General features: G+C 43.0%; 2 protein-coding genes and 1 long non-coding RNA gene across 4 annotated transcripts; 1 reads left to right on the top strand and 2 right to left on the bottom strand.

Annotated features, from left to right (window-relative positions):
• Positions 1-66: 66 nt before the first annotated feature.
• On the bottom strand, positions 67-21,636 carry LOC107392482 (serine/threonine-protein kinase PAK 6). Of its 2 annotated transcripts, XM_015970312.3 has the most exons (9): positions 21,498-21,636; positions 6,657-6,904; positions 4,444-5,094; positions 3,441-3,974; positions 2,298-2,431; positions 1,362-1,488; positions 1,161-1,286; positions 527-661; positions 67-454 (listed from the first exon to the last, which is right to left on the bottom strand). In XM_015970312.3, exons 2-9 carry the CDS (start codon positions 6,858-6,860, stop codon positions 287-289), a joined length of 2,079 nt encoding a protein of 692 aa, XP_015825798.3. In that variant the 5' UTR covers positions 6,861-6,904; positions 21,498-21,636; the 3' UTR covers positions 67-286. The 2 variants fall into 2 exon arrangements, with proteins under 2 accessions (XP_015825798.3, XP_015825799.3); XM_015970313.3 differs by lacking the exons at positions 6,657-6,904; positions 21,498-21,636 and adding an exon at positions 5,368-5,509.
• On the top strand, positions 8,865-10,466 carry LOC139063835 (uncharacterized). The gene is made up of 4 exons (XR_011517164.1): positions 8,865-9,003; positions 9,521-9,614; positions 9,697-9,784; positions 10,241-10,466. It is a non-coding gene; the product is annotated as an uncharacterized lncRNA (long non-coding RNA).
• Positions 21,637-24,875: 3,239 nt separating the features above from the next.
• On the bottom strand, positions 24,876-27,963 carry bub1bb (BUB1 mitotic checkpoint serine/threonine kinase Bb). Its single transcript, XM_015970310.3, has 9 exons — positions 27,857-27,963; positions 27,092-27,256; positions 26,932-26,991; positions 26,699-26,843; positions 26,421-26,617; positions 26,165-26,328; positions 25,887-26,080; positions 25,703-25,803; positions 24,876-25,545 (listed from the first exon to the last, which is right to left on the bottom strand). Exons 2-9 carry the CDS (start codon positions 27,232-27,234, stop codon positions 25,266-25,268), a joined length of 1,284 nt encoding a protein of 427 aa, XP_015825796.1. The 5' UTR covers positions 27,235-27,256; positions 27,857-27,963; the 3' UTR covers positions 24,876-25,265.
• Positions 27,964-27,981: the final 18 nt, after the last annotated feature.

The following is a 27,981-nucleotide window of genomic DNA, read 5'->3' as shown; positions in this document are numbered from 1 at the left end:
GGTCAAAGGAAGCCAATTATTCATCTGATCAAACCGAGCTGAGAGGCGAGCGCTTGCATGCTGCCTTTAACTCACTCCTAAAGTGCTTCTTGCATCGCCAAGACCATGACGTCATTTCTGTCAACCGAACTTGCCACCGTGACATTGGCAGAATGCCGCCTGGGTCTGCGTCTCTGAGCTGATGGCCCAGTTGCCTGGGTCGTATGGGAGAGCTGGAACCCAGTGCTGTCCTCCCTGGAGGCCTGAGATAGGCAGGCTGAAGTCTGGGCCCGTGAGCCCCAGTGGGTCAGCAGCGGGACATGCGTTTTCGGTACTGTTCCACCAGCGGGACCAGGCACTGAGGTGAGCCAGTCTGCAGCAGGAAGGGGTGCTCCAGTAAGTCAGTGGCGCTGGCCCGCTCCAAGGGATCCCGAGTCAGCATTCGATCCAGGAAGTCTTTGAGAACAGGAGATATCTGGATAAGAGGGGAGCCACAGATTAGTTTGACTGAATTGGCTGAGAAGGAATCATTTGAACGTGTCGGCACCTGGCTGACACTTCGAACCGTCGGAGCCGGCTCATCCCTCAGCCTCTTCATTGCTGCTACAGGCATTTCACTGAAGTACGGGGGCTCCCCGTCCACCATCTCCACCACCATGATGCCCATTGACCACACATCAACCTGGTGCACAAAAGAAAGAACGGTAATGCTGATTCTTTACCGATTCCTGCAAAGTTTTAACCTACCAGCTTCGGTCTTGATGGATTATTTTACACAACTAAATAAAAACAATGCATTAGCTCACACAGAATGTCAGTCTGGACCTTAATTAGTCACCAGTTTAATCTACCACTAAGCCATATCCCATTGCATCAAACTACAATGGAAGACACATTTCTTCGTCTTAACTTTTAATAAATTTTAACAATTATAAATACAAAATGAAAACTTTATATTGCTCATTTGTCTGTGTGGAGATTAAAGTGTTAAATGTTATATGGCATATTCATTATTTTGTTTGCAGCAGCTCCTGGAGCTGCTTAAGCATCCTCTGACTTTCATTTTGAAAATTTCCAGACTCTTTTGAGTCTTTTAAGATATTTTCTATTGCAGTGCCAGATTCCAGTCACATGCTGAGGAATCCCTGGATGCTTCTGGGATCGTCAGGGTGCCTCCTCACCTCGGTGCCATATGGTGACTTGGAAATGACCTCAGGAGCCATCCAGTAGGGCGTCCCTACCAGAGACTTCCTCTTGGGGATGTCCTTACTGATCTGGGCACAGAAGCCAAAGTCTGAAAGCTTCACCTAGAAAGAAAACCACAAAGTAACTAACGTGCCAACAAGATGAGCCAAAACGGAAGTAATGATGACGTGTCGTACTCTTCCGTCTAAAGTGAGTAGTATGGAGTCACTCTTGATGTCTCTGTGAATGACTCCCTGTGAATGGAGATAGGCCAGGGCTTGCAGAACAGCTTCACACACTGTGGCAATCTGCTCCTCAGTCAGCCTGCAGAAACACACACACACACACTTTACATGAACATTTGACACCTTTCCATTACCAGTTACAACAGCTCCAAAAGCTGGGGAAAAAAATCATGAATCACTGCACATTAAAGGCAACGATAAAGAGAGCAAAGTTCAGAACAACTCCCACACAGCGGAGTGACGCTCGTCTCCACGCTGTTAATGTGCCTCCGATAATTCACCAACAAACATGCAGAAGAAGACAGAGTTGTTTTGAAACGGCAAAAAATGTGTTTTAAAAAGAAGACACGAAGATGTTCTTTAATAGACAAAGATTTGGATCGCTTGTGTCGGAAAAACCAAAGAGATAACATTTTTCTGTCAACATTGTGACTGTTCTGGCTTTTATTGTGACAGCTGGCTCATTCTTGAGGCTTGAAAGAAGTGTTTATCCCTCAGAGGTAATAAAATTAACCCCAGGGTATTTTTAAAATAAAAATGGAAATAGTCAAATGTTAATAATGAATTAAATAGACAACTCCTGGCCAATACGTCTTCATATTTGATGTATGAATCACATTATTACAGTATTAAAATATCCCGTTTAAACCAAAATCTGACATTTAATATAATAGAGGTTTAATGCATTGTGTACACAATCCTACATTTTCAGAGAAAACCAGCAGACACTGACTGCAGAAGACTCAATGACATTCCACACTGGTCTCTCTTCAGTTGGTAGCATGCTGCCCCCTTGTGGTCACGTATTAAAACTGTAATGATATCTGAGAGGGAATATTCTTTGTATAAAATGATGACGTGAGACACTTTCATGCTCCTGCTAAGTACCTGGTTTCAGACACGATGTTGGTTAGTGCTCCACCCTGCAGGTACTCCATGATTACCCACAATTCTTCTTCAACCAGGGCAGACTTGAACATCTCCACCACATTCTTGTGCTGATAGTCCCTCATGATGACCACCTGTGGAACAAAATATTCACGTTAGAGTTATGAATTTAGACATTTTGTCCACATTTTTTGTTTGTGGATTAAAGTTTGCACTATTTAAAGGGGGCATATTTTGACTTTTGTCTTAAGTTATAATAGTTCTGTGATCTAAAACATGTTTATGAAGTTCTTTTACATAAAGCTATTTCAGTAGTTTTGTTCTTGACAGTTTTAGTACCTTCCAGAATGAGTGGTTCAGGGTTCTGTAGCTTTAAGAAATCAAGATGGAGCTGGTCACACCCACCCATCTCCCTCTCAGACTGCTATAAGCTGAGAAGCTCAGGGAAAGGATGAGGAAGGGGCTCTGAGTAGTATGGCGCGGTACGGGGGCCAAAATGAAGACTACTGCCCAGCAGCAGGAGGCTATATAAATTCTGAAGCAAACTACTGATCTGATTAATGATAAGCTGGCGCCGGTAACTGAGAGGCTGGTGCCGCTTACTGAGGAATAGAACCTTTACCGGCGTTACTACTAGATACGCTAGGGACTAGCAGCCCTCAGCTGGTCATTTACTGGTTCAAACACTCCCTCTGCTGTCTGTTAGCATGGATAGGCTAGCGTTAGCCTGGATGGGCTGGTGTTAACGTTGGAGAGGCTAGCCATTAGTGTGCCTAGGCATGCCACTAGCTGAATTTCCTACCTCCTCGACGGACCATTAGCAGGGATAGGCTGGCGTTAGCATCAGAGAGGCTAGCCATTAGCATGTCTCGGAGAGAGAACCTAATCCTTTTGGGTGTTTGATTTAAGAGAAGTAGTATGTTTGTTGATGTCGTTGAACATCACCAGACTCTGCCTCAGGTATTTTGTTGGCTGGATGCTGACAAGTTTGGGAGAACCTGCTCTTGGATGAGTCATAAACAAAAACCACCATGACACCATCATTCAGGTCATTTTCAGACTTTGGAATTCTCTTGTGAAGCCACCAAGGATGCAGTCTGAGTAGTAAAAGGCTAAAAGGTTATGAGTGTAGCTTAGATGTACCTCATTAAAGAGCAACTCTCTCCTCTGCTGACGGCGCAGGTCCATCATCTTCACTGCCACTTGCCTTCCAGTGTGCTTTTCTGTGGCGATACACACCACCCCTGTTGACCCCTCTCCAATCTTGACAAAGTTCTCCAAGTAAGTCCGTGGATCGCCCTTATCCACCACCATCTGCAGGGCTGCTTTAAACTGTTCGTGTGTCACCTTCGGAGGGTCAGGAGGTGGTCTGGGTGCAGGATGCTGTGGCGGTCTGAAGGCTGGGGAGCAGGTGCCTGGAGGACTGGTTGCTAATGAGCCTGTGGGAGAAGGTCGAGGTTGGGAGGGACTGTCCTGTCGGGGATATGGAGGGTTGGGGCATCCTGAATGTCTGAGGAAAGGGTCTGGTCCACCGGGCCTCAACCCCATGTTAGGTGACAGACCCAGAGTGTAGCTTGCAGAGGAGCGCACCATCCGCTGAGGTCTAATTCCTCCAACAAGAGGACTGCTGGTGCCGGTCGGCAGGAAACCGGAGTGGTATCTCACCACGGACTCTGCCTGCATGATAACAGGAGAGAGAGAGCTGAAAGGGGGTTGGCCGTGTGCCTGGGGTTCACAGCCCACTTAAAAACTGAACGTAAATCAAGTCCTTCTCTTTTTCTCTGCATCTACTTCATCTGACACGACTCACGCTGCTAAGAGTCCCATGTGCATGCACATCCTCTTTCAACATTTACAAGTCCACTTAAGCCCACATTTCATTTCTTAACACTGGCCTCAAATAAAGAGCTGAAACTTAAATCACCTTTAGCCAAAGGCCAGTAAGTGTGCTGCCTCATTACGGTTCCACAACCCAAGCATCTCTGTGAACCCTAAAGATTCCTTAAACACCCTAAAATCATGAATTAAATAAATCAACATCCAAGCACAACATGCTGGGTGCTAATAAAATGACACACATGGCATTAGAAACATGCATGTATTATGCATCATGAATTATTCATCGTTCCTGCATAGAGGTGCTTACTTTAAGGTCGTATGAGGAGAAGGGCCTTCCCGGGCTGTTGTGAGGGTGCATGTACAGTGGCGCGTTGGGTCGGAGCTCTGTTGTGATGGTTCCTTGGTCTCGGTGGAGCTGCTGCACAGCCACAGCAGGGCTGTAAAAACAAGCTATGTGTCTCTGATTTGGTGGCATTCCTCCAGGCAGCTGGAAGTCTCTTTTCCATATTAGTCTCTCTTGAGGACTGCCCATCTCTCCGCTCATGTAAGGCCCGTGACTAGCTGGGATGTTCTGGGACTGAGCAGGCCGCGAGGGTCCCTCCATGGAGCTAACTCCGACCTCATATGTTGATTTAGCCTTTGGCAAGATCCCATTGGGCTGCAGAGTGATGCTCTTCTTCATTCCCAAGTATGGAGTGTTAGTCTCACTGTGAATGTTCCTGGTTTTGTCCCTCCAGTGCTCCTGATCATCCTCATCATCATCCTGCGTCAGGCCCTCGTACTGGTAACCATCTCCTTCGTTCACCTCCCCCAGTCTTCCCAGAGACTGGGCTCTCTTCCTGGCTGAGGGACTACTCTTCCGCAAGGAGTTGGAACTGGTCACAGAAAGGCGGCTCATGTCGTTGATCATGGCTGAGATGTACTCCCCGTGGCCGATCATGCTTCCACGCACGATAGTCTGAAAGGGAAGAGGCGTTCATCTTCATTACAGTCTGCATGACATGATTATGAAATGAGGAGATTTCTGACGGATGGAGATGATAAAAGTGACATAATCGTAGCTCAGAGGCGATTTAAATTTAGACATGCGAATGTGAAAAGGACATTTTGTCATTTTTCTAAGACAATGTCTTTAATTCCCCTCCCCGGTGGCTCATTCTAACAATACCCTGACTAATGTGCCAAGCAAAGACAGAAGCAGGAGCTTTCATGTCATGACAGCTTTTTAGACCTTTTAAATGGTATGAACAGTTGGCAGGCACACAGAGGACCTCTCTTGCCCTGGAATAAAACAAAGTTTAGATGTTTTGCCAGAATAGCTTAAGAGTGAGTGCATGGTGGAGTTTTAGTCAGAGCGGGGTCATGTTCAGCTTCCCGTCAGTCAACAGCCTCTCTTCTTTCTCTTCCTTAAGTCCTCATGGTGGAGGAGGTGGAGGTCAGGTGACATCTCACCCACTGTGGCACCTCTGCGAGTGGAGAGGGTGACAGATAGTTATGATGTTGTTGATTGTTTTGTTTAAAGGAGACATATTATGACGTTCTTTCTGAAGTTATAGTAGTTTTTTTTTTGCATAAACACCCTCTCACAGAAAGCAATTTAGGCAGTTTTATTCTTGAAAATTTCAGGACCTTCCAGAATGAGCCGTTTCAGGACTCTGTTACTTTAAGAAAACAAGCTGAAGCTGGCCACACCCACCCATCCCTCACTCAGATGGCTATAGAAGCTTTTATATCCGGGAGGGGCTCAAAGTAGAGCCGGTGGTCCTTCAGCAGCAGCTTACACATGAGAAGTGGATCCATTCTGCTTTCCCTGTTTGTGATGTCACAAACGGGAACTTTTTGAAATGGCTTATTTTAGGCACGACTCCTAAAACCAAACGGACAGAAAACGGGTGGTTGGATTTGTTTTATGTTTGCAGAGTTTGTAGATGCAGTAGAGGCCCACATGCCAGGATGCACAGATGAATAAAGAGAGTTTTTGAAAGAATATCTAATTTAATAGTTTTTAGTGCGGGTTTTTATTCTCTTGTTTGGTTGAGGTATTCTGCATTATGAAGGTCTTGTGTACCCCTAAGTCTGACTTATGTTCTGGTGTTGCCCTTCTCTATTTGCCACCACTTCACAGAGATCTTGATTTTTCTGGAGGACCATAAGAGCATCAACAGTACGCTTCATGAAGCGTAGAAATTCTGAGGTTCTCAGGCTGAATCACTCACAGACATTTCCTCTGCTGTAACTGCACTTTTCATTCCTTTTGCTTGACATCTGTGAGAAGGCCCCATGTACTTTCTTATTAATTGTCAGCACGCAGTAATAAATCTTGTAGCTCCCATGAGAATCCGGCATTGTTCAGCCAGTCTACACAGCAGGGTCATTAGCTCAGCTTTGTGATAGATAAGGAAGAAAGGGGGCAGTCAGTCCACACTGGCATCAGAGTCTCTCTCTGCTGCTTCCTTTTTCAAACAAACCATATTTCTCTAATATTTGTTCCTGTTTGAAGATGAATATCTATCTAGATACCTTCTTTGGCCTCAGCTCCACCTCTGTGATCCTGGAGGGGTCCACCATGGGCTTTGGCCTGCGCAGGTTTTCTATCAGGCTCTGCCATTGCGTGGGCAGGCCCACAAAGCAGCCGCGCTGGGCGTCAAACGAGGTGTGGACGCGGTGCTCAAAGTTTTTGGGCGCTGATATCTCCGGCCTCTTCTTCTTTTTCTTGCGAAACATCGTCAGGACCAGAAGGTCTGCAGCTTGGCTGCTTCAGAATGTCCCTGCAGAGAGAAACGTTCAAACTCATGAATCTTGTCTTGTTAATGAGCAAACTTCTTGATGCCGTTAGTTTTCCTCCCCTCCCTGATCAGGTCTATTCAAACAAAACATTTTCAGACATCTCCACGTGTAAAACATTGCAGCAGCTCCTCTGAAAGCTGCCCCGAGTCTAGGATGGGAACGTCTCAACATCCCATGTGGATGCCCCACATTTCCTGTGCCTTAAAGGCTGTCACGAGCTTCCTCCTACTGAAAACAGCTCCGAGGAGAGTGGATGGATTTGTAAGCACATGTGTAATGAAGGATATCTGGTCAATTAGGGCTCATTCATTCTCTGCCCTTTTACAGACGAGCGCATGGCTGAGCTGGCCAGTGCTTACGGGCTCTCAGTGCATTAGCAAAGCAACACACACACACACACACACACACACACACTCATATACCATACCAGGCCATGCTTCAAACTCATACAAGCCTTTCATATCTTACCCTAATTAGTAGCTTGTGCGCCCTCTGATTGAAGGGAGGGCGACCGGTTCATCTTTGCATGCATTTGCTGAGCCGCCAACTCAGGTTTATTGTTTGCTCATCTTTACTTTTAATTCACGTGGATGGAAATGATTAAATACATTACATCTCATTTTGTAGGCTGCGCTGTTGTACTGGGAGATAATCACTCACACTTGAGTCTTATGATTAATATTAATACGGTTTTGTGTGGATGTGTCATATAGAGGACGTCCTGGAAAACCAGTCCTGACTCACCCTAAAGACCACAGCCGTGAAACGATGAGCAGGAATTCACCGAATGATTGAAATTTTGAAGGATACTCATAAACTTTGTTCAAACATGCCTTCGCCTCCTCACACCCAAGTTAATGAGCTTGTGGTTTTAATTGTGGACGGTACTGAGGCTGTCAAGTTGAAGGTCCCCTCTGTTAAAATAAAGCCTCATGATGATTGTAAAACACAAAAACCTAGTTTCATAAATCTGACTGTTACTAGCGGCGATGAGGCTTCACACCTGTCATGTTCTGCGGGTGGAGGTGGCAGACCATGTGTGGTGGTGGGTTTCAGGAGGCAGAAGAGCAGGCAAACGGATGAAAAAATAAAAATATGTTTAATTGTAGACGGGGAGCGACAGGACAAACGAACATGCACAAACGACAATGATCCGACAACTGGCAGGAGCAAAGAGGGAGGTATATATACACAAGGGAATCAGGAACACATGGGCAGAAGGTGAGAACAATAAGGTTAATCAAGGGCAGGAGAGACACAGACAGGGAGGCTGGGGCGGATCATGACAACACCTTGAGTTTAGTAGAGCAAAAAGAAGAACGATCCTTCTTTCTTCACGTCATTAAAATGAAAAACAATCCTGCAAGCTCCATTTTCCAATACTGCTGACAATTTAACAAATCTCCTCTGCTCTAAAATTTCGATCAGCCGAAGACGGCACTGACAGGAAAACCGATTTTGCAACGCTGACTGGAAAGAAAATGTATCTCAAGGCGTCAAAATGAAAAACATTAAAGGAGACATAACATGAAAAACCCACTTTTTTATCCATTAACACAGTGTGTTTCACATTTTAAGTGTCTAAGTGAGCAAAAAGGCTTATATTATTCACTGGAGTTGCTATTTAGATATTTAATAATTAAGTTTTGGGCATATTTGTCCACCCGTTCAGTTTTTACATTATCCATTACGTCAGTAATTAATTTAGTCAGGATAACTACCAAATATGGTAATGGCCCTCGGCTAAACACAGAGCCAATCCGCCATTTTTTCTTCTCGCTAAGATTTTTTGTAGTCCTATTGGAAAAATGCAGAATGTCTGGTTATTTTAGCCACACACAGCTCAAAACTGTTCCTCGTTTTAAGGAAGGGTGGTGTGGCAGTATTTAAACCCAGGAGCTGATGACACTACTGCTAAAAAAACACAGAAGAAAAAGTAGTGTGTGTGTGTGTGCGCGCGCGCGCGCGCGCGTGGTTCGTTCGTTCCTGTCTCCAGGCTAGTAAGTACTGAGGGCTTCATCTATCTAAAAGGAGTCATTTGCATCTGAATGTGGCAGCACCGGGACACAGCAGCAGAGCGGTAAGCTTCATATCACTCTAAAATGTCGACAAACTTTACTTTAGATTTACGGGCATTAGCAGCACTAAAGCGTTAGCATCCGGCTTGCTATCGCTATCGCTAGTAAAGTTAGCACCCAGATCAATGTGGATTTGGCTGATTTTCGTGGAATAAAACGTGATTTCTGATCAACGCCTTCTTTTACACCAGATGATAACCTCCCACTGATTGTAGAAGCAGAGAGCCTGTGTGTTATTCTACGTGAGTGTGATGTAATCTTAGCATCCAGTAAATAAAGTCCCATATCAGCTAAAATGCAGCGTGACAAAGTCATTAAAGTGCGTCAACACAGTGGATTTAATAGTTTTAAAGAACAATCTCTGAGTGGAGTGAGGTTAGTTTTTTGTCTCACTGCAGATATAAAAACTAACTTTATCAGTCAGACGCAGCAAAGCTCACCGTCTGTATGAGCGTGAGCGTCGGAAAGCTGATAAAATCGGCTGTAAAACAAAAGTAAAAATGCTCCTTTGCTTTTTAGAGTCAACATCCAGAAGACTGGAGCCGTGTTTCACTGACAGGCTCAGACTAAAGCCCTGATGAGCTCAGCTGGGACAAACTGGTCTGATGTTTAGGTAAGTGAAGATCTGCTTCTCCGAGATGCTAGTAAAAAATAATTTAGCCAGCTTGCTAATGTTACTTTTCTTCTCCTCTAAGGAACACAGAACGTTCAGATGTTGGCATTTCACGTCACCTACTGAGGAAGGAGACCCACCAGTAAAGAGACGGTCTGGACCAGACCAAAGTGAGTGATGACACACCTCAGCCACCCTCATCATTAAGAACACCTCACCCCCTGAATCACTCCGTCTGATGACAGCAGAGTGATTTATTTGATGTTTTACTTGTTTAATCTGTTTAGAAATTATTGAATTACATTATTTTCTGTAATCGACCATCTGATCTGGATGTGTGCAGAATAACTTTCCCCAAATTCAGCAGCAGCTGGCCTGTAAAAACAGCTGCAGCATGTAGTAAGTCTGTCTGCGCTGCTCTCTAATGAGCTTCCTTTCATAAGGAGTCATTTGTATAATTTTAGTGTCACTATTTTATTACATTTGTAAGAATATGAAGTCACTGCAGCAAAGTGAACTTGTGAACAAACACAAACGTGACTATAAACATGAAAGCTAAAGAAACAACTTTCCTAAAGCTGCTTGTAAACAAAATATGTCATTAAAGTTATCGTCTATCATTGCAGAATATGACGATGACATCATGGAACTGGTCTTTGGAAAAGTTTTCCCTGAACCAACTCCGTTTCTAGATGAGGTAGAGAAGATCTGCATCTCACCAACCCTCTGGTCTCAGTATTCAGACAACGGAGGTCTCCCACTGTTATCCAGGACCAGTTTGAAGCCCACATACTGCCCCTCCCTCATCATCAGGAAACATCAATCCGTATCCTGAGGACAACAGAAGACGGCAGGAGGACAGGAACTCTGAGACCTAGACACCACCAGCACCGAGACACAAAGCACCTGTGTGCACAACGCCTGTTTAACTACTAAAGCCTGTTTATTATATAGTTCTACTTATTTGCTGTGAGGTTAATACTTAGAACATTTGTATATTAATGTAAACAATTTAAAAAAATCACTGATTGTATGTTTTCTTTTAGATGTAATGGTCCAAACTCAGCCTTGTAGACATTTATTGCATCCTGTAGGTAAATACACAGAACAGGCTCAGATCCAGGATGACCCAGCATGCTCTTCTTCCATTCTGGCTGTTAGGGATTGTATCAATAACTCAATGCCTACTGATGTTTTCACCTAACGGTATTTATTTAGAATGCAGGTAAGATTTAACTATATTTGTTAGCAAAGCAGACTGATCTTGGGAATTTCACTGCAGCACTGATGTCCACCTCTCTGTACACATTAGAGAGAATTACCACTTTACAGCTAAACACATTTAATAAAGATATAGGCTACGCATTGCAGACAATAAAAACAAAGTTGTAAGCATTAGAATTATAATGATGACATTAAAGAACATTTGGAGGAATGTTCTTTATTTTTGACTCGAATCTCAAATCTTTAAATTAAAATGTAACTGCTTTTTATCCATTTTCAGCCATTAAGACACCCAATATAAAATAAGACTACTTATAAAATTATTTATAATTATATGTATGTATATATTTAGATAGAGATCTTAATAAAATGTATTCTTTTAATGGTGTTTTAATGAGCTGTATCATTTTTTAAAACATTTTTTATAGAAATAAATAAGCAAGCAGCATTCCTTGTGTGTGTGTGTGTGTGTGTGTGCGCGCGCGCGCACGTGCCTGCTAGCTGGTCCCTCCGTCGGCAGTGACGGGTGTGTGTGTGTGACTACAGACAAATGCATGAGAGAGTTAGCAGCCTTGAAACAGCTTGATGAACTACCCTCCCCACATGTTTTAAAATGCTAATATGCTATGCTAAATCTGCTATGCTAAATAATGATTTCTTTATAGAACTACAAAGTCCGACTGGGGGAGGAGAGTACAGGTCTGCACTATGGAGGGGGGCGGAGTTTACAGCTCCTCCTCCAGTTTAAAGAGACAGTACCCAAAAACGGCTCGTTCTCAAGACTCTCCTCAGAACAGGGGTAGATGAGGGTCTGTAGAGCAACAATAATGAGGAAATCAGACCAAAGAACTGCAGTTCCACTGTATTTAGACCCCCAACTGAATGATTTAGATGTAAAAAGGAATAACTTAAAAGCATGTTATGTCTCCTTTAAATAAAACTGCACACCATCAATATGTTGTTTTAGGAGACTCTAACATGTTTGACGGCTATAATAAGCTTCATTTACAGGTGAAATAGAAAAAAAATGATTATGGAGCAAAAGTTTTTTTATGTCAGTAATTCAGCTTAGACTGCGAGACCATCTAAAGGCTCAGGAACCCTTTGCAGGTGTTTTTTGATTAAGTAGCTGATTAGAGTTTGACGCTGAGTCTAGAATATTAAATAGTTTCACAATAGTGTAACATGTGTGAAATTCTGAATTTGGGGTTTTCATAAGCTGTACGCCATAATCATCACAGTTATAATAAATTAAAGGCTTTAATGAGTCTATCTCATAGATTAGTTTAACTTTTTAAATTGAATTACTCAAATGAATGAAATTTTGCACCAAATTCTCATTTTTCCAGTTTCACCTTTAACGATACAAGACAAGGTTAAAATCCTAAAATGCAGTTTGCATAAATTCCAATGTTTTCTACACTCTATAGGTTTTATTAGAGCTTCAGTCTGTAATATTTACAATGAAAATAAAATTATTTTACTGTCGCTCATGCACAAGTTCCTAAAGATTGATCTAACAGACAATGAGCTTTTAGTCCTGAAATGATGTGATGCTGTATGCAGAGAGGCATTTATTACAACTGATATATGTAATTTTTAGTTATTAAGTGTCAACTGTGCTGCAGAAAAATGGTGTGCATGTTGCAAAAAATGGATAGATGGTTGCAGATTTCTGAGTTTGATTGTGTTGTTTAGAATTTAACCATCATGGATTTTTAAAATGATTTGAATTAGAGCTTGCGAAAAGATGCTGATGTGACCCAAAACGGTGAAGATCGTGTGTTTTTGATTTTCAGAAGGATCAAATCCACTCTGATCACGAGTGACAGTGACTAATGAGAAGTTAGTGACAACATGGAAAAAGTATTGATGTTATACTGTGTTGAAGAAGATTCTGCTTGGCAAGACTGCACGGTGGAGTAGTGATTAGAGCGAGGCGAGAGACGACAGCACTGGCTGCCTCTTCTTCCTGTATAAAGTCTGCTGGTTTTCCTCATCCATGTGCAGATTTATTGCACCTTTAATAGAAGCCTTGAGGCTGTTTTTAAAATTTCACTTTTAGCATCATTGTCAGTGACAAACTGCAACCATAATTTGAAAAGAAACATCAATTTTTTACATTTTAATCAGCAGAGATAAGGTGGTAAACGCAGAATCACATTATTGACATAGACTTGACATGGACAGGGGGGTCATTAGGCTTATTTATGAGGGACAATCTCCCCATTACACACCGTGAAAAGGCTAGAGCTGAGAAAATGACGTCTGCAACCCTCTGTGACCCAGCAGGCAGTCACACCAGCAGCCTTGAAACCAGCATGGCTCTAAACGAGACCAACAATGCTTGTTAGGCGACTGACCCATGCCACCAACACTGCTGCCTCACCATAAGGGCACAGTGAGACCAAACCCATCGGTCACACGAGCGAAGTCCTGCTCATGCCAGAAAGTGGTTAGGATGTGAGGAATGGGATCAGAGGGGCAAGCGCTCACAGAGACGTGTCACTTTCTAAGGATCACGCAATCACAAGGCTAATTTGCTAAGTGCTGCATAAACGCATCACTCTGTGATGCACGATGCAACGCTGGGAAAGTCCCTAATTCTATCTGACAGCGACATTATGGTGTGAGAAGTGAGGCATTGTGGCCGAGATGACGGGCAGACCTGGAACTATTGGAACGTCAGAGATCCGTTTTCCTTCCCGCAGAAAAGCTCTCAACAACCAAATGGAGATTATCTGTGTGTTCCTGTTCTGAACATGGTGCTGTTTTTCTAGATCACAGTTTCATATGCAGACATTGGCATCTCCTGAACAAATGTTTACACATTTGCATTCATGAATTCCTTCGAGAGCAGATCAATCGTTATTTACTCATGAGTAAAATGCATGCTGCCGTCCTCTTCCTACATCAATACTAGGATGTGGGGAACTGTGAAGGTTTCATGGAACCCCATCAGCAAAATCAGCACATCACAGCAGTTCCTCTTTTATGTTCCACACTTTAGAGTCTGGTAATCAGGAGAAAGCAACACACATTTATTGCCTGGGCCAAATTAATTCAAAAGTTGATGCATGTATTGATTTACAAGGTTTAAGCCCATGCAGTTGGCCCTACTATGACCTCTCGCCTGAATATGACAGTCTTGATGACAAAATCCCATCGATTTCTCAGATCAAGCGTATGCACCGAGATAAACGTCCGCAGAGCGCCATCCAGCTTTCTGGTCACATCCCTGGAATCGGCTGGGACTTGACCCCATGCCTCACTGGCTTGTCTTGAATCTATCAAAGTGCTGAGGCAAAACTCAGCCGGTTGCTGTCAGTGATATGAAGCGCTGGAGAGGATGAGGTCATCCTAAAGATTCTTAGATTAGCACATTTTTTGTTTGTTTACATTTGTGCTGATGCAACGAGCTAAATAGAGCCGAAAGCATGCAATAAAAAATATTATGATTATTTTTCTGAAGTTGCTATAGTTATATGGTCTATAAAATATATGTTTGTGAAGTTTTTTGCATTAGTCTCACATAAAGCAGCAGTTGTATTCCTGACATTTTCTGTTTCACTGCTCTGTCACTTTAAGAAAACAAGCTGGAGTTGGCCACGCCCACCCATCTCCCGCTCTGGCTGCTATAAGCTGAGAAGCTCAAATATCCGGAAGGGGCTCCGAGTAGAGCTGCTGCTCTCTCTTGCACATGAGGGTGGTTCTATTCTTTTTTCCCCAGTTGAGGTGACATCTCTGTCATGACGTGAAGGTGGAGATGGCGGACCAAGTGTGGTGGAGGGTTCCAGGAGGCAGAAGAGCAGGCACGGATGAAATAAAAATGGATTTCATAGCAACGGGAGCGACAGGACAAAACGAGACATGCACATACATGACAGAATGATCCGACCCAACCTGGACCTGTGGTGAGCTCTGCAACATCTGTTCTGAAGGTTTTTTTTTCTTTTTTCTCCGTTTGGAAGAGGGAGATTCTGACTCAGGGGTTTTCGGCGCATCCTACTCGTTCCCGGGGTGGTTGAACCCCTTCTCCTCTCCTGCTTTCTGCCCCGTCCTGTTTTTGCTGATGGAAGCCGAGGATCCTGGAGTTTTGATGGAGGTGGTACTGTCACGATCTGCCCCTGCCTTCCTGACTGTGTCCCTCTCCTGCCTGATTAGTCCCTATTGGTTTCACCTGCCCCTTGTTAACCTGCCCATGTGTTCCTGATTTCCCTGCATATTTATACCTCCCTCCTTGTGCCAGTCTTTGTCAGATTGTTGTTTGTCGTGTTGTTCTCGTTGTTCCTGCCGTATCCTGTCATTAAACCCATTTTTACTTTATCCGTGCCTGCATTCCTGCCTCCTGGTCAGCTCCACCACACTTGGTCCATCATCTCCACCATCACAACATGACAATCACAAACTGGGACTTTTTTTAAATCGCATAGTTCCTGAAAACAAACACTGACAGGAAAGGGATGTATTTCTTTTTTACGTTTGGAGCGTTTGTAGAAGGGGTAGAGACCTATATGGCAACACAAATGGATGCATAAGGTGAGCATAATATGTCCCCTTCAAAACAAGGTGATGAGAAATTAAAAAATAAAACATGTAAACAGACCTTATTTCATTCTAGAGTGCCATCATCTAATCGCATCCTATTTCCAAAGCTCAAGTATTCAATTACAACTGTAACCCTGCAAAGGATGGAGCTTCTTCACCTGCCAGAGCAGCTTGGCCTCTCCTCCCATGCAGAAATACAACCAGGCCATCGGTATGTTTCCCCACAGACAACCCGACAGAAGAGGAGTGGGCACACTCGCCTTCCTCTTGTGTTCAAACCACCCCGAGCAGGAGTTGTGGGTGAGTAGGAGGAGACTGAGAGATGGAGATACTGGATTTGGCCCGCACTCACAGCTCAGCTGAATGATTCCCCCCCCCCCCCATTTGCCCTAATTTTTCCTTCTTTTCATCTTGCCGGCACATGTGGAGACATGTAGCAAGCGTGCAGGTGACTGCTCGCAGGATTAGTGTTTTAGTTCAGTCTTTCAGGGATCTAATTTTAGCACACTTCATCTTCCTCCCCCTCCTCTCTTGCACCAGACACGTGTTTATTTTGTAGAGGATTCATGTCAAATAGTGAGGTGAGGGTGGGAGACGGTGGAGATGAGATAATCCTCTTTTTGTTTTTATAACTGCATGCATAAGAATAATCCCATATGGTGACTCACACGGGGTTAAAGCGACAGCATTTCACGTTGACACAGAAACCATCACGTTCTTAACAGCTGCTTTTGGAGGTTTCACTTCCATGAGCTTCACTGCCGTGTCCGTTTCGCCCTTTGAGTGTAATAGGACTGCATGTCGAAGGGGTGGGGGGGGGGGGGGGGGGGGGTGCAGCTGGACGATCCTGAGTGGTCATCTCCTTCTTGAGCTTTTCTGATGCACCACCACGCCAAGGCATAAAATAAGGCACTGACTGGACGGAACAATGGCATTGTTTATGATTCGTGTCAAATTCATCTTTGAAGTCACCTCCAGGGACATGCAGCGACTGCAAATGGATGGACATGCAATGTAATAAACCGCACTCAACGACACGGAATAACACGATGTCGCCGTGCATATTTCATCCCAGTGGTCTCATACTGCATGTCATGCACTGTAAGTCCTCTGCTGAATGTTGGAGGACAACATGCATCCTTTAAATTACCCTTCTTACAAATCTGGCTGCAGCTGTTTGGGCAGCATTGTGTTTTAAGCTGAGTGGGGATAGTAAGTCCAAGATCTGGGTCTAGAGCTTGCTCCAGACAAAATTTTGATAAATCCATAGCGATTCTACAACTATTTTTAATTAACTACAATTCGTGATGTGCAGGAACTGAGAGAAATGCCCTACTCGAGTGTAGGAGCACCTCCAGAGCATCTAAAACAGGGGTGTCAAACTCATTTTAGCTCAGGGGCCACATTGAGGGAAATCTAGTCCCAAGTGGGCCGGACCGGTAAATAAAAAAAAAACTTCAGATTATTTTCTTTGTTTTAATACAATCAATATAAAATAAGGCTGGAGCCTGAGGACAGTGTAGTACAAGTACAACACCTGAAGTGTACTTGAAAAATTGAAAAAAAAAAAAAAATCAACAAATAAAAAAACATTCCTTAGTGATTCAAAGGGCTTACAGATCACATGGCAAGATCAGTTTCATGCAGCACTTAAAGTATATTTGACTCATTTTACTTTACATCTTTTAGCTTTCACCAGCACATCAATATCAGAAGTCACATCCTGAGAGGCGGCCAACTTCAGGATGTGATTGCATGTGAAGTTCTTGTGTGAGCCTTGAGCGCAGCTTTGTTTTATTTATACTCATTACAGGGAAACTTGCTCACAATGATAAGTTTATTTTCACTCTACATTGTAAAGTATGAAAATAAAGTTTACGCAACCATCTCGCGGGCCGGATTTAACCCGCTTGCGGGCCGGATTCGGCCCGTGGGCCACATATTTGACACCCCTGATCTAAAATGAACGATCTGCACTAGTTTTAGCGCATTTCTCATCAGCAGCACACTGATGTTAGCTTTAGAGGAAAAGTGGGAAAAAATCTGAAAATATTAACGCAGCAAAGAAACTGTCTGGATTCATGTTGCATCTTATTCAGGGATGACCTACATCCACTCAGAAAGTTCACAGATGGTGACTTATAAGGAGTTTGAAATGTCACATGACCGTCAGCGATGCGTCACTTAAAGGCTTCTGCTCAAATTTTCTAATGAACTCTTTTAAGTCAGTGGAAGTCACGCGCGATTCCATCAAAGTGAACTCAGAAGCTTTTGCTGTTGCCTTCTTGAGGATGAGGATGAGGAAAACGTAGTGAGGAAAACACAATGTTTGGGATGCCAGCTCAAGGACAGACATCTGTGTGGGAATGCGCACAGCTCTTCTTTTAATATGGACAGGGTGTGCAAGAGAGAAGGGAGGAAGATGAAATCTTTAAAATGTAAGAGCAGGGATGACGGGGTGCTGACTGAAAATACGTGAACATTTTAAGAATAGACATTTAGCATCACGTTTAAATTTATAAATGTAAATCTTGGAGTTTAAAACCAAATTGTTATAAACTGTTATAGAAAGTTCCATCGAAATGATGAGTCTTTGTGTAAACAATGTTTTTAAAGTAAATATTTAGCTAAGAAGCTAAGTCCATCTATCCATCTTCTGAACCCGCTTCAGAGATGGACAGGAAGCTGAGTACAGAGAGCTGTTGGAGCGCTTTGTGGCTTGGTGTGGAAATAATCATCAATTGACCTTGAACGTGAACAAAACAAAGATGATTTTAGACTTCAGAAGAAACAGGGTGGAGTCAAACACCGTTTCCATCATGGGAGAAGAAGTGGAGGTGGTTGAGGAATACAAATACCTTGGAGTTCACCTGGACAACAGACTGGACTGGAGAAAGGACAGACAAAACGTTTACAAGAAGGGACACAGCAGACTGCACTTCTTGAGGACGCTTAGGTCCTTCAATGTCTGTAGCAAGATGCTGCAGATCTTCTACAAGTCTGTTGTTGAGAGTGTAATCTCTTCAGCCATCGTCTGTTGGGGTAGCAGCATCAGAAGCAGGGACCTGAAAAGGCTCAGCAGCCTAATAAAAAAGGCTGGTTCTGTTCTGGGGACGACTGTGGAACCGCTGGAGGAGATAATGCAAAGAAGGATTCTCCAGAGAATCAAGAAAATGATGGACAACCCTGAGCATTCTCTTCACAAGACTGTCCGACAACAGAAGAGTGTCTTCAGTCAGAGGCTTCTTCAGTTCTGCTGCAACACTGACCGCTACTGGAGATCCTTCCTGCCAACAGCCATTGTAATATACAACAACTCTTTGATGACTTGATTATTATTATTATTATGAGCTACTACAGCAATCAGTTTCCCTCTGGGATTAATAAAGTATTTTTGAATTGAATTGAATGAATAATAGCAAGGTGAAGAGATCCCCCATATAACGTCATTCATCCATGGATTATTTATTTATTTTTGTTTGCTTTATGCAAGAGACCCAGACACGTGATGAATAATGTAACAGACTAACTGCCCTCATCTTCAAAAGGACTTTTAGATGTTAGATAGGGAATCTCTTCAACACCCATTGTTGTTGGTAATCCACATTTTGTTTCCAAATATTTATTTCAAACTATCATATTTACATTTATTTACATTTGAATCTAAAACTTATACTTGGACCACTTTTTGGATATATGTTTAAAAACGTCGCAACACTCTAATTGTCTCAAATTAAAGCAGCAAAGTACTTGAAAAAATGCAAGCCTCATTATTCCTGTTGTGAGATAAACGCTAAACAAATTGTTTTTAACGTCTCAATTTAGAGTTGGCACCCCGTACCGAGCCACACTTGTCGAGTTAAATGTTATGGCGGGCCACAAAAATAACATTTTTTTGTTTCAAAAAAAGATTTTACTGCATGTGAATTGTTTTGTAACTCCTCAAAATGGGTCAAAACTAGACTTGTTACATAAAAATGTCAGAAAGTGCAAATCTGCATCAACGGCCTGGGATTGCAAGTGGGGGCTTCACACACTTGGAGGGTCACATATGGCCCTCGAACCACATTTTTGACGCGCCTGCTGTTGAGAAATGCCAGCAGATGCAGAGCGAGTGAAAACTAATGATCATCCATCACTGATTCTCATTTGGAAGTTCAATGAAGGCACGGCCCCTCTCATTTCTGAGGATGCAACCCCATTTCCTCCATCAGCTTCTCTGAAGTAAACGGGCCAGAGTCAAGAGGATTTCAGGACAACACAGTCGTATCAACAGAGTGCATACATCATTCTGTCAACTGATGTAATGGGACTGATTCTCCTAGATGGGAATATGGACAAGGAAACTAGTTTGTTCCTCCGTGCAGCGTGTCGCGTAGGCACTCAGAACCGAGCAGGGAACGCTTCTTCAAACACTTTTATATGATGGAATTGTGAAAGCAACAATCTTGGTATCCTGGGAATTTTATTTCACGTACGTTTTTAAATGCTGACAAATCTGTGCAGGCAGAGGAACACCCTGTTTACAACGTTCTGGTCCAGAACCAAGGAGAGTGTGGACGTGCGGCACGGACAATCACTTTGTTTCAAAAAAAGGTCTTCTTGGCTCTCAGTTTGATGCTGCGTTGATAGAAACGTGCGACCACTCTGGACCGACAGTGCGAGCCCGAGTCGTCTCTCTGGGGTCTCATTTATTGATGCGCTGGGATGCGGTGCAAGCTTCACTGTACACGTATGAGATTTTTCAAGCTTTCATTTATTTATTTATCTTTTTTGTGTCAAAGCATGAAATCTTTCACGGTGTGGATCTGCAACCCGGCACCGGTGCTGTTTAAACCAAAGGAGAAGAGTCGGGTCATGCTTTTCTAATTTTGACTTCTTTATTCTGTGATTCCTGAAGGAAATCTGAAAGCATGTGAGAGCAAGACGTCCTGTTAGTGTCCCATGTCACGCACAAGAGCCCGTGTTGTCTCTGTTCGAGATGAATCTGTGAGAAACGTCAGATCAAACTCGAAGACACTCTCAGCGGAGCAGATGTTCAGCTGTGTGAGCGTGCAACAGGCCTCTTCTACCCTTTCCTCGTCTCTTTCTTACATATCAATGAGTCACCTGAGATGCAAGCTTTTACATCAGGTTTCATCAGCAGCAGACACAACAGAATCCTCAGACCGTGGTTTGTTTTGAACGCTTTTGAACGGATGCATAATTCTTTCTTGCACTTCTGCAAAAGAAAATCCCTTCAGGTGTTTCTGGGATGCACGGATGAGACAAGAACAGGTTGGGGAAAAGCTGTCAGAAAGAGAGAGTGGACTGTGGATCTCTGGATTAAAACTAAAATCCATACACTTCTTTAAGTCACCTTAGCCTTGGATTGATTTCTACTCAACACGTAGCGTCTGATAAAGGAACTAATGGAGAGACTTTGCTAACCTACTTTCCACAGTGCCGATCTTTACGGCTCAAATCCAAATTCAAACAGAACAGTGCAAACATGAACTCCCACGTTTATGCGAGCTCTTGTACGACAGGTTTTCTAGACGTTCAGAGCACATGTCACTGCCAGCTTCTAACATATTGCTCCTGTTCATCTAACATGACCATTTGCAGCAGGAGCCGATGAACGCTCGCTTGAGAACTCGACACGCACAAACACACCGTGACAACAACAGGAAGTGTCTTCACTGTGTGCAGGCTGTGGAGTCTTCTTGAAAAGGGGAGCATTTGAAGGATTTTTTTGTTGTTTTTCTTTGAATTAGAGGTTAAGAGGATGTTGAGGAAGAAATGTAAGCAGAAGGCTCTTCTTTAGAAATGTGGTCCATCTTTGAATGCCTCCAACAACCTGCACAGTTGTCCCCTTTTCTCCTTCTTCTCTCCTCATTTGCACCTGCCTGTGCTGCATTCCACTCACAGCCTCTCCATCTCCTTTCTCCACCACGGCTGGTGCCAAACGATGCCATACTTGCTCTTTATCAATGATGTTAACCCTCTTTTCCCTTTTCCTCCTCCCCCACTTCTTCTTCCCAGCATCACCTCTCATCTTGAAGAGAATATCCAAAGCTCTGGAGGGATTAATTATTAGAGAGAGGGAAAAAATCAGTTAATCCTTCTTACCTTGGCGTCCAGTGAAGAGGAGAGCCTCTCTCCTCCACAAAGGATTGGAAGCAGGAGCGTGCACATACACCCTCACGATTGTACGCTGCTCACTCGCACACACACATACACACACGGCAAATACATCTCACTGTCTCAGCGACGAGGAGGGCTGGCTCTCAAGCAAGAGCACACTGCAGGCTGCCGCTTGCCTGGGAAAGCCTGATGCGTTCCTCCCTCCAGGCAGAAGCACACGCTGCCATTTCAAAGGCTCTTTGTTGGGGCTGAATCATCCTCGGCTCCGTGGCTGAGCGCTGCTCCGTGTACCGGTGCCTGCTCCCAGGGATGCTGCACCAAGGAAGGGCAAAGCCAGGAAAAGGAAAGGCAACATCCAGGAGGAGAGGATATCTTGGCCCCACATAGCTCCCTCCATCCATCTACCACCAACCCCCACTCTCTTCTCTTCCTCTCAAGCTCCGTCTTTACACACACACACACACGCACGCACACACGCACGCACACACACACACACACACACACACACACACCTCCCTTTTCCTCCCTCTTTATCACTTTCCTCCTTCTCTGCCTCCTCCCACCCCCTGATTGGTTTGCAAAATAACTGATCGCTTTGTGTGTTAGTGCAAATGTGTGTGTGTGTGTGTGTGGGGGGGGGGGGGGGGGGGGGGGCTTTAAAGCTGGTTTCCGGTGACAGTAAAGGTAAGGAGAGCTACTCTGCTCCACATCACCTGGGATACCTTTCAGTCACCTCACTGCCTTCCATCCCTGTCCCTCTGTCTCCTTTACAAGAGTGACTCGAGAACCGAGTGTGCTGCTGTTCAGAGTCACATGCATTATCCATGAATGGACAGGGTCAGAGATGACAGATGGTGTGTGTGTGTGTGTGTGTGTGTTAGGGGGGTTCTGCTGTATTTGGATGAACGGTGGCAATAATCGCTCCCATATTCAAAGTGACTTTGAGTCCAGTGTCACCCACAAGTCCGAGAGAGGAACTGGAAACTAAAGTTGCATCACCGCCTTAATGACACTGGAGTTAAATAGTTATTTTCCTTCCACCACAATCATTCACTGAATAATTTAGAGCCGCTATGAGGCTCAGAGCTGGGGGGGTAAACTGTATTAGGGTCAAGTCATGCAGAAATTGCCTGCAAGACTGAGCCAGATTTGGGGCATTCGTGTAGCACATGGCATTTTGATATGAGAGGACGTTTATAGATACAGTAAAAAAACAAACATCGGAGAGAAGTCAAGTGAAAAAATCTGCGTATGCTGGATTTTCCTGTTGGGATTGAGAGAGGCGTGTCCCCTTCGTCTCGTTTACTTGTCAGCATTTTTGTCACATTTATTTTTTATTGGTGCTGATTTATTTTGTCGTCTATTGATTTCTTGAATTTTCCTGCAACTAAAACAAAGCAGAGTTTGTTTATCTCTATATAAAGTTGAGAATCAATAATATTAAATAATAATAAAACATGCACTTAAGAGTATTTCACAGACCTCTTTTATCATTCACCTTCTTAGCATTGTGATAAAACCCTTTTTGTGGTTTAAAAGATTTTAGATTAGAATATTTAAACCATATTACCAAAATAAGTTTTTCTCAATTTGCAAGAAAGACGCATTAACAGGGAACACCCAAGTTTATGCTGATTACCTGCTACCAGACGCAGGAACCGTTTCCTTCTTCATTCATCAAACTTCACTGAGGCAACTTCTTTTACTACATCTCGTCATTATTTATTCATAACAATGTGAGCAGCATAATGGAACATCATGTATTTACACAATTATGTGTGGTGTAATGATAAACTGCGTGTCCTTCAGAGCTTAACTTGTAAGTGTGCATTTAGTTTCATTTCATGAATTTTATGCAAAACTCAAATTTTGCATCCTTTTCTGCTGCATGGGGGGTCTCTACTGCCACTATAAACACTCCTTTCATTGAAAAAAACGATCCAGCTGTTTTCTGTCAGTTTTTGGTTTTAAGTATTAAATCAGGGTATCTGCAGGTTTAAGGGAGCCAAATTTAAGACATTTTAAGACCTTTTTTAAGGCCTCTTTGACCAAATTGAAGCTATTTTTTTAAATTAAAATTAAGCTACAATTTCCAGCTATTGCCTGGAACCGGTGCTAACCATGTCGTGAACGTGGGATTAGCCATTCAGTTACCATTAATGTTGCACTTCCCCATGGCGCAAACTTCCACTAGCGTGCTCATCTAAAAATAGCCCCCATTCACAACCAACCGAATGTGTACAGTTCCGCTTACGCCAATATCATACACAATAAATGCTGAACTAACTAGAAATTCACGAAAATTTTATGGAAATAAAAGAATCTTGTTTATTGGGTCTTTGATAATTTAAGACCTTTGGAAACTATTTAAAGATTATTTGTCATTTTTAAGGATTTTTAAGGCCTTAAATTTGAAAAAGCAAATTTAAGACTTTTTAAGGACATGCAGATACCCTGTAGATGCCCAAAACGAGCCGTTTCAAAAAAATTGCCTTTTGTGACATCACAAACCATAGAACCACCTCTCACATGCAACACAGCTGCAGCTGAAGGAGCAGTTCTACTCCGAGCTCCTCCCAGACATCAACTTCTCAGCTTATAGCAGCCTTTCAGGAGATGGGTGGGCGTGGCCAGCTCCAGCTTGTTTTCTTAAAGAGCAAGTCACTCCCCTACAAGAGCCTTTCTTCACCCACACTTCCTGTTTGAAAAATGCACCAAGAGGGGGCAGTCTGGTGGCCTGAGCAACAGACAGTGCTCTGAGTTTCTCTGGCTGATAAACGGGATGCTAACAAGCAGCTCTATATGGGCACACACACATAGCCTGTCAGTGCAGCCATGCCATAAATCACAGGCAGACACCACATGGTGCCCTTTTGTCAATAGCAATGGTTGATTCAAATATAGTGATAATTTTAACCTGAAGAGGGCGCTGCACTGAGGGTTTTTGGGCAGAATGCTTACATTTTAAAAATGTTAAACTCAAACACCAAAATAACGACTACCAATATGCAGCACTATTAGACACTCGTTTATAGTTCATCTGCAACAAAGGTTGATTTGGGGGTTACTTTCTTTTTAGAGTGACAAAGGCCTGAAACATCTCATTCTGGAAGGTACTGAAAATAAAAAAGCTGAAATTGCTTGAGAGGGATTTTGTGCAAATAATCTTATAAAAATGTTTTGACTATAGAACTACAACTGAAGAAGTCTTCAACCATCTCCAAAATATGTCGTATCAAGATCAACTAAATGAATCCGTTATTCGAAGGGACCACTGAAATAACATTCACTGTAATATAAATATATACACGTTTGTATTTGATCTCTTGCACACTCATCTCAGCGACAAACACACAACTCAGGTTTTCAGTCACACGTTCAAACACGTTTATTGGACATCAAGAACACTTGTTTTAGGTTTTACTCAGACTGAGACTTGAACCCTAACCCATGTTTGGGTGTCTGATTAAAAAAAAACATTTAATGAGACAAAAACATGCAAACAACACGCTGTTCTGAAGAACAGCACGATGTAGAAAAAACAATTATTAATTTTGGGGAACTGAGCGAGCAAACAAGAGGCAGGACAGGTTAACTCCTACAAACGTGTACACGTACAAGACCTTTCGCCTTGTCTTGTTTTGTTTTCAACAAAAACAATATTTACAGGTGGACAACAAACTATACACGGGCAGCGTTGTGGTCCTAAAAAGTAAAAATGTTAAAATAATGTTTAAAAACGTTTTGAAAGCATCAATTTACAGCACTGACAGAAGACTGACCGTCTTCCCCTCTGGCTTCCTGTGACATCTTTTTGAAGTAGCGTTCGGCGCGCAGCTCCTCAAAGCAGAACTCTGTGGCGCCACTGAGCAATAGCTCCTTACAGTACATGCTCTGCTCCTGGAGTTTCCCTGCCTCGGCGTCTTTGTGCTGCTGCTGATGGTCCTGCAGTCGTTTCAGGGGAGTATCCCCTTTGCTCGGCTTACGCGCCATAAGAACTGTGTTCACCGCCGGGTGGATCTTACATGGCGTCCTAAGGGCGGGACAGAATGAAGCACTCACATTTAACCTTCTGTGATAAAAGAAAATTTGATCAAATGATTTTAAAGCAAACGGCTAAATTCTTACTAAAATAAACATCTTGAGTCTTTTTGTTTTTTTGATTAAGAAATATAAAGCTCAATACTTACATGGTTGGAGGTTGGTCCGACTCCTCAACAAATGGTTGGAAAGTGGGTTTAGCAGGTGGTGGAGCCATTATTTTATGCCCAAATGTGGTTTTCTGGGGCATCTGTAACATGTTTGCAGAAAACCAAGTGACATTAGGCAATCCGGATGAACTACAGTTCTATTACAGATTGATCTGTCTTGTACCTTTACATCACTCCATTTCTCAGTTCTCTGCTCATTCTCCTTTGCCCTTGATGTGGGGGGAGCCGCCCACGATTCTAACCTGGGTTCTGACGGACCAGCAATTTCAGCTTTGTTCTCATCAAACACCAGCAGCCGGCTGTTTGAAACGTTGCCAAGAACAGGGGCACCGTGTGACTGCAGCACTCCAGAAACACCTGCACACAAACCCAGTAAGACATAAAAAACCCAGTAACAGCACCGGTAACGTCGGCTAAGGATGTAACATTAGACAAGCATACTTTTGATTGCGGCCCCAGTTCTTATGACAGGAGCGATGGCCTTTTTCTTCCCTCGATGTTTCAGGACAGCCAGAGAAACTCTCTCAGGTTGTTTTGACTCCTCATCACTACTGTCCTTCTCCATGTTTAATAACGCCTGCCGGGACACACGGGCCTGAAAAGCCCTGTGAGTAAAATGCAACGTGTTGTGATTTGCAGAGGGAAAGGTTTAACTGAGCTGTACTTGTAGAAAAATTGACATGAAAATGATTCGTACTTGTGGAACTGGGAGAGTTTATCAGATGGCTCAGTGTGCACCTTGAAACCTTCTTGATAAACCAGGTCTGCTTTTCTGTAATTGCCTTGATTTTCATACTCTTCTGACCAGGCGATGTAGAAGGACGCCTGTGTCAATCCGATTCCTTTAGCTTGCATGTACCTGTAAACTTCCAGAGGCTCGGGGCAGTTCTCGGCCTGGTAGCGCACACAAACACCTAAAGTTGTTACTTCTGCCTTAGTCTAACAGAACAGCAGAATAAGAAAACTAGAACGTACAAATTTGATCCACAGATCAACATAGCGAGGGTCGTTGTGATACATTGATTCTTCTGTGAATCTGGTCACAGCCCGCTCCAACAATGTGGCGAGGTTGCTTTCTCTTCCACCCTGAAGGAAGGTTTGCTCTGTCCACTTGACATAACTGTAAAATCAGAACCGAAATTGTCCAGATGAGTGGGATAGTTAAAGATCCTTAACTTTAAGACAATATTTTTAAATATTTAACTCACCAATCCCAAACATGAAGTGGATCGTCTCCATCGTACATTCGAAGCTCAGACTCAAAGGCCCTAAAGAAGCAAAAGAGCAAAAAGTGCATTATATTTTAAACTACATACAAAAGATGTTCCAATTATTTTAGAAATACTAAAGTTTAATGGATTATCTTACTGTCTCTGTTGGTTGATTGCAGATGTGGGTCCATCTTGCTGCTGACTGAGGGCCTGATGTAAAGCTGATATTGCTCTGCCCCGCCTCAGCGGCTGGATGTTTTCTTTGCTAAGCTCCCAATCCACATCTTCTCCTTCTGCCATTGTGGAAATAAAGACCGGTGAACTGCAGGAGAAAACACATCATTCAATAATTCAGTACTAATTATACTTAGTTTATGCACCAACATCTGAGGGAAAAACACACACACACACACAAACTTGTAAGAATGAAGTATCTGGTGCAGACTGTTGCTGATACTCTAGAGTAAATTTGCACAAAAGCTTGAACATATTTGTAAACCTAGTAAATTACGTTGCACGTGAGCAAATACTCTACAATAAAACCAATGCAGTTCATTTCTGCTCAAAGCCCAAAAGCAAGCACTCTTCTTTCAATGCATTTTACAATCTTTCTTTTTAATGTTTACAATTATGACTCTTAATTCCAAAGCAATACATAAAACCAATTTTAAATATTTTATTGTTTTCAAAAATGCAAACACAAAGAAGTAAAAAGTAAAATAATATGGATGAAATAAGCAAATCCTGAATTAGATAACAGAAACTTTCACGATGCTAAAAAGTTAGCTACAAAAACACAATAAGCTAACACGTTAGCTAGTTATTTGTTGCTTAGCCGTGTCAATTATCCCAATACATAAAGATTTTCCAGTTAAAACTAGTATAGCGTTAACATTAATCGACTAACTGTGTGTTTTCATACCACTTTTAGAGTTTCTTTGTCTCCTTCGCCGATTACTTGCAGCTAACGATGAAACAGGGACAACGTTGAAATGGAGACCTGTCTTTTAAACAAATCCCGCGAGAGGATTTGGAGATAGCTGATTG

Source organism: Nothobranchius furzeri, chromosome 18 (assembly GCF_043380555.1).
Source record: "Nothobranchius furzeri strain GRZ-AD chromosome 18, NfurGRZ-RIMD1, whole genome shotgun sequence".
Lineage (NCBI taxonomy): Eukaryota > Metazoa > Chordata > Actinopteri > Cyprinodontiformes > Nothobranchiidae > Nothobranchius > Nothobranchius furzeri.
This window is presented reverse-complemented; position numbering and strand designations above follow the sequence as displayed.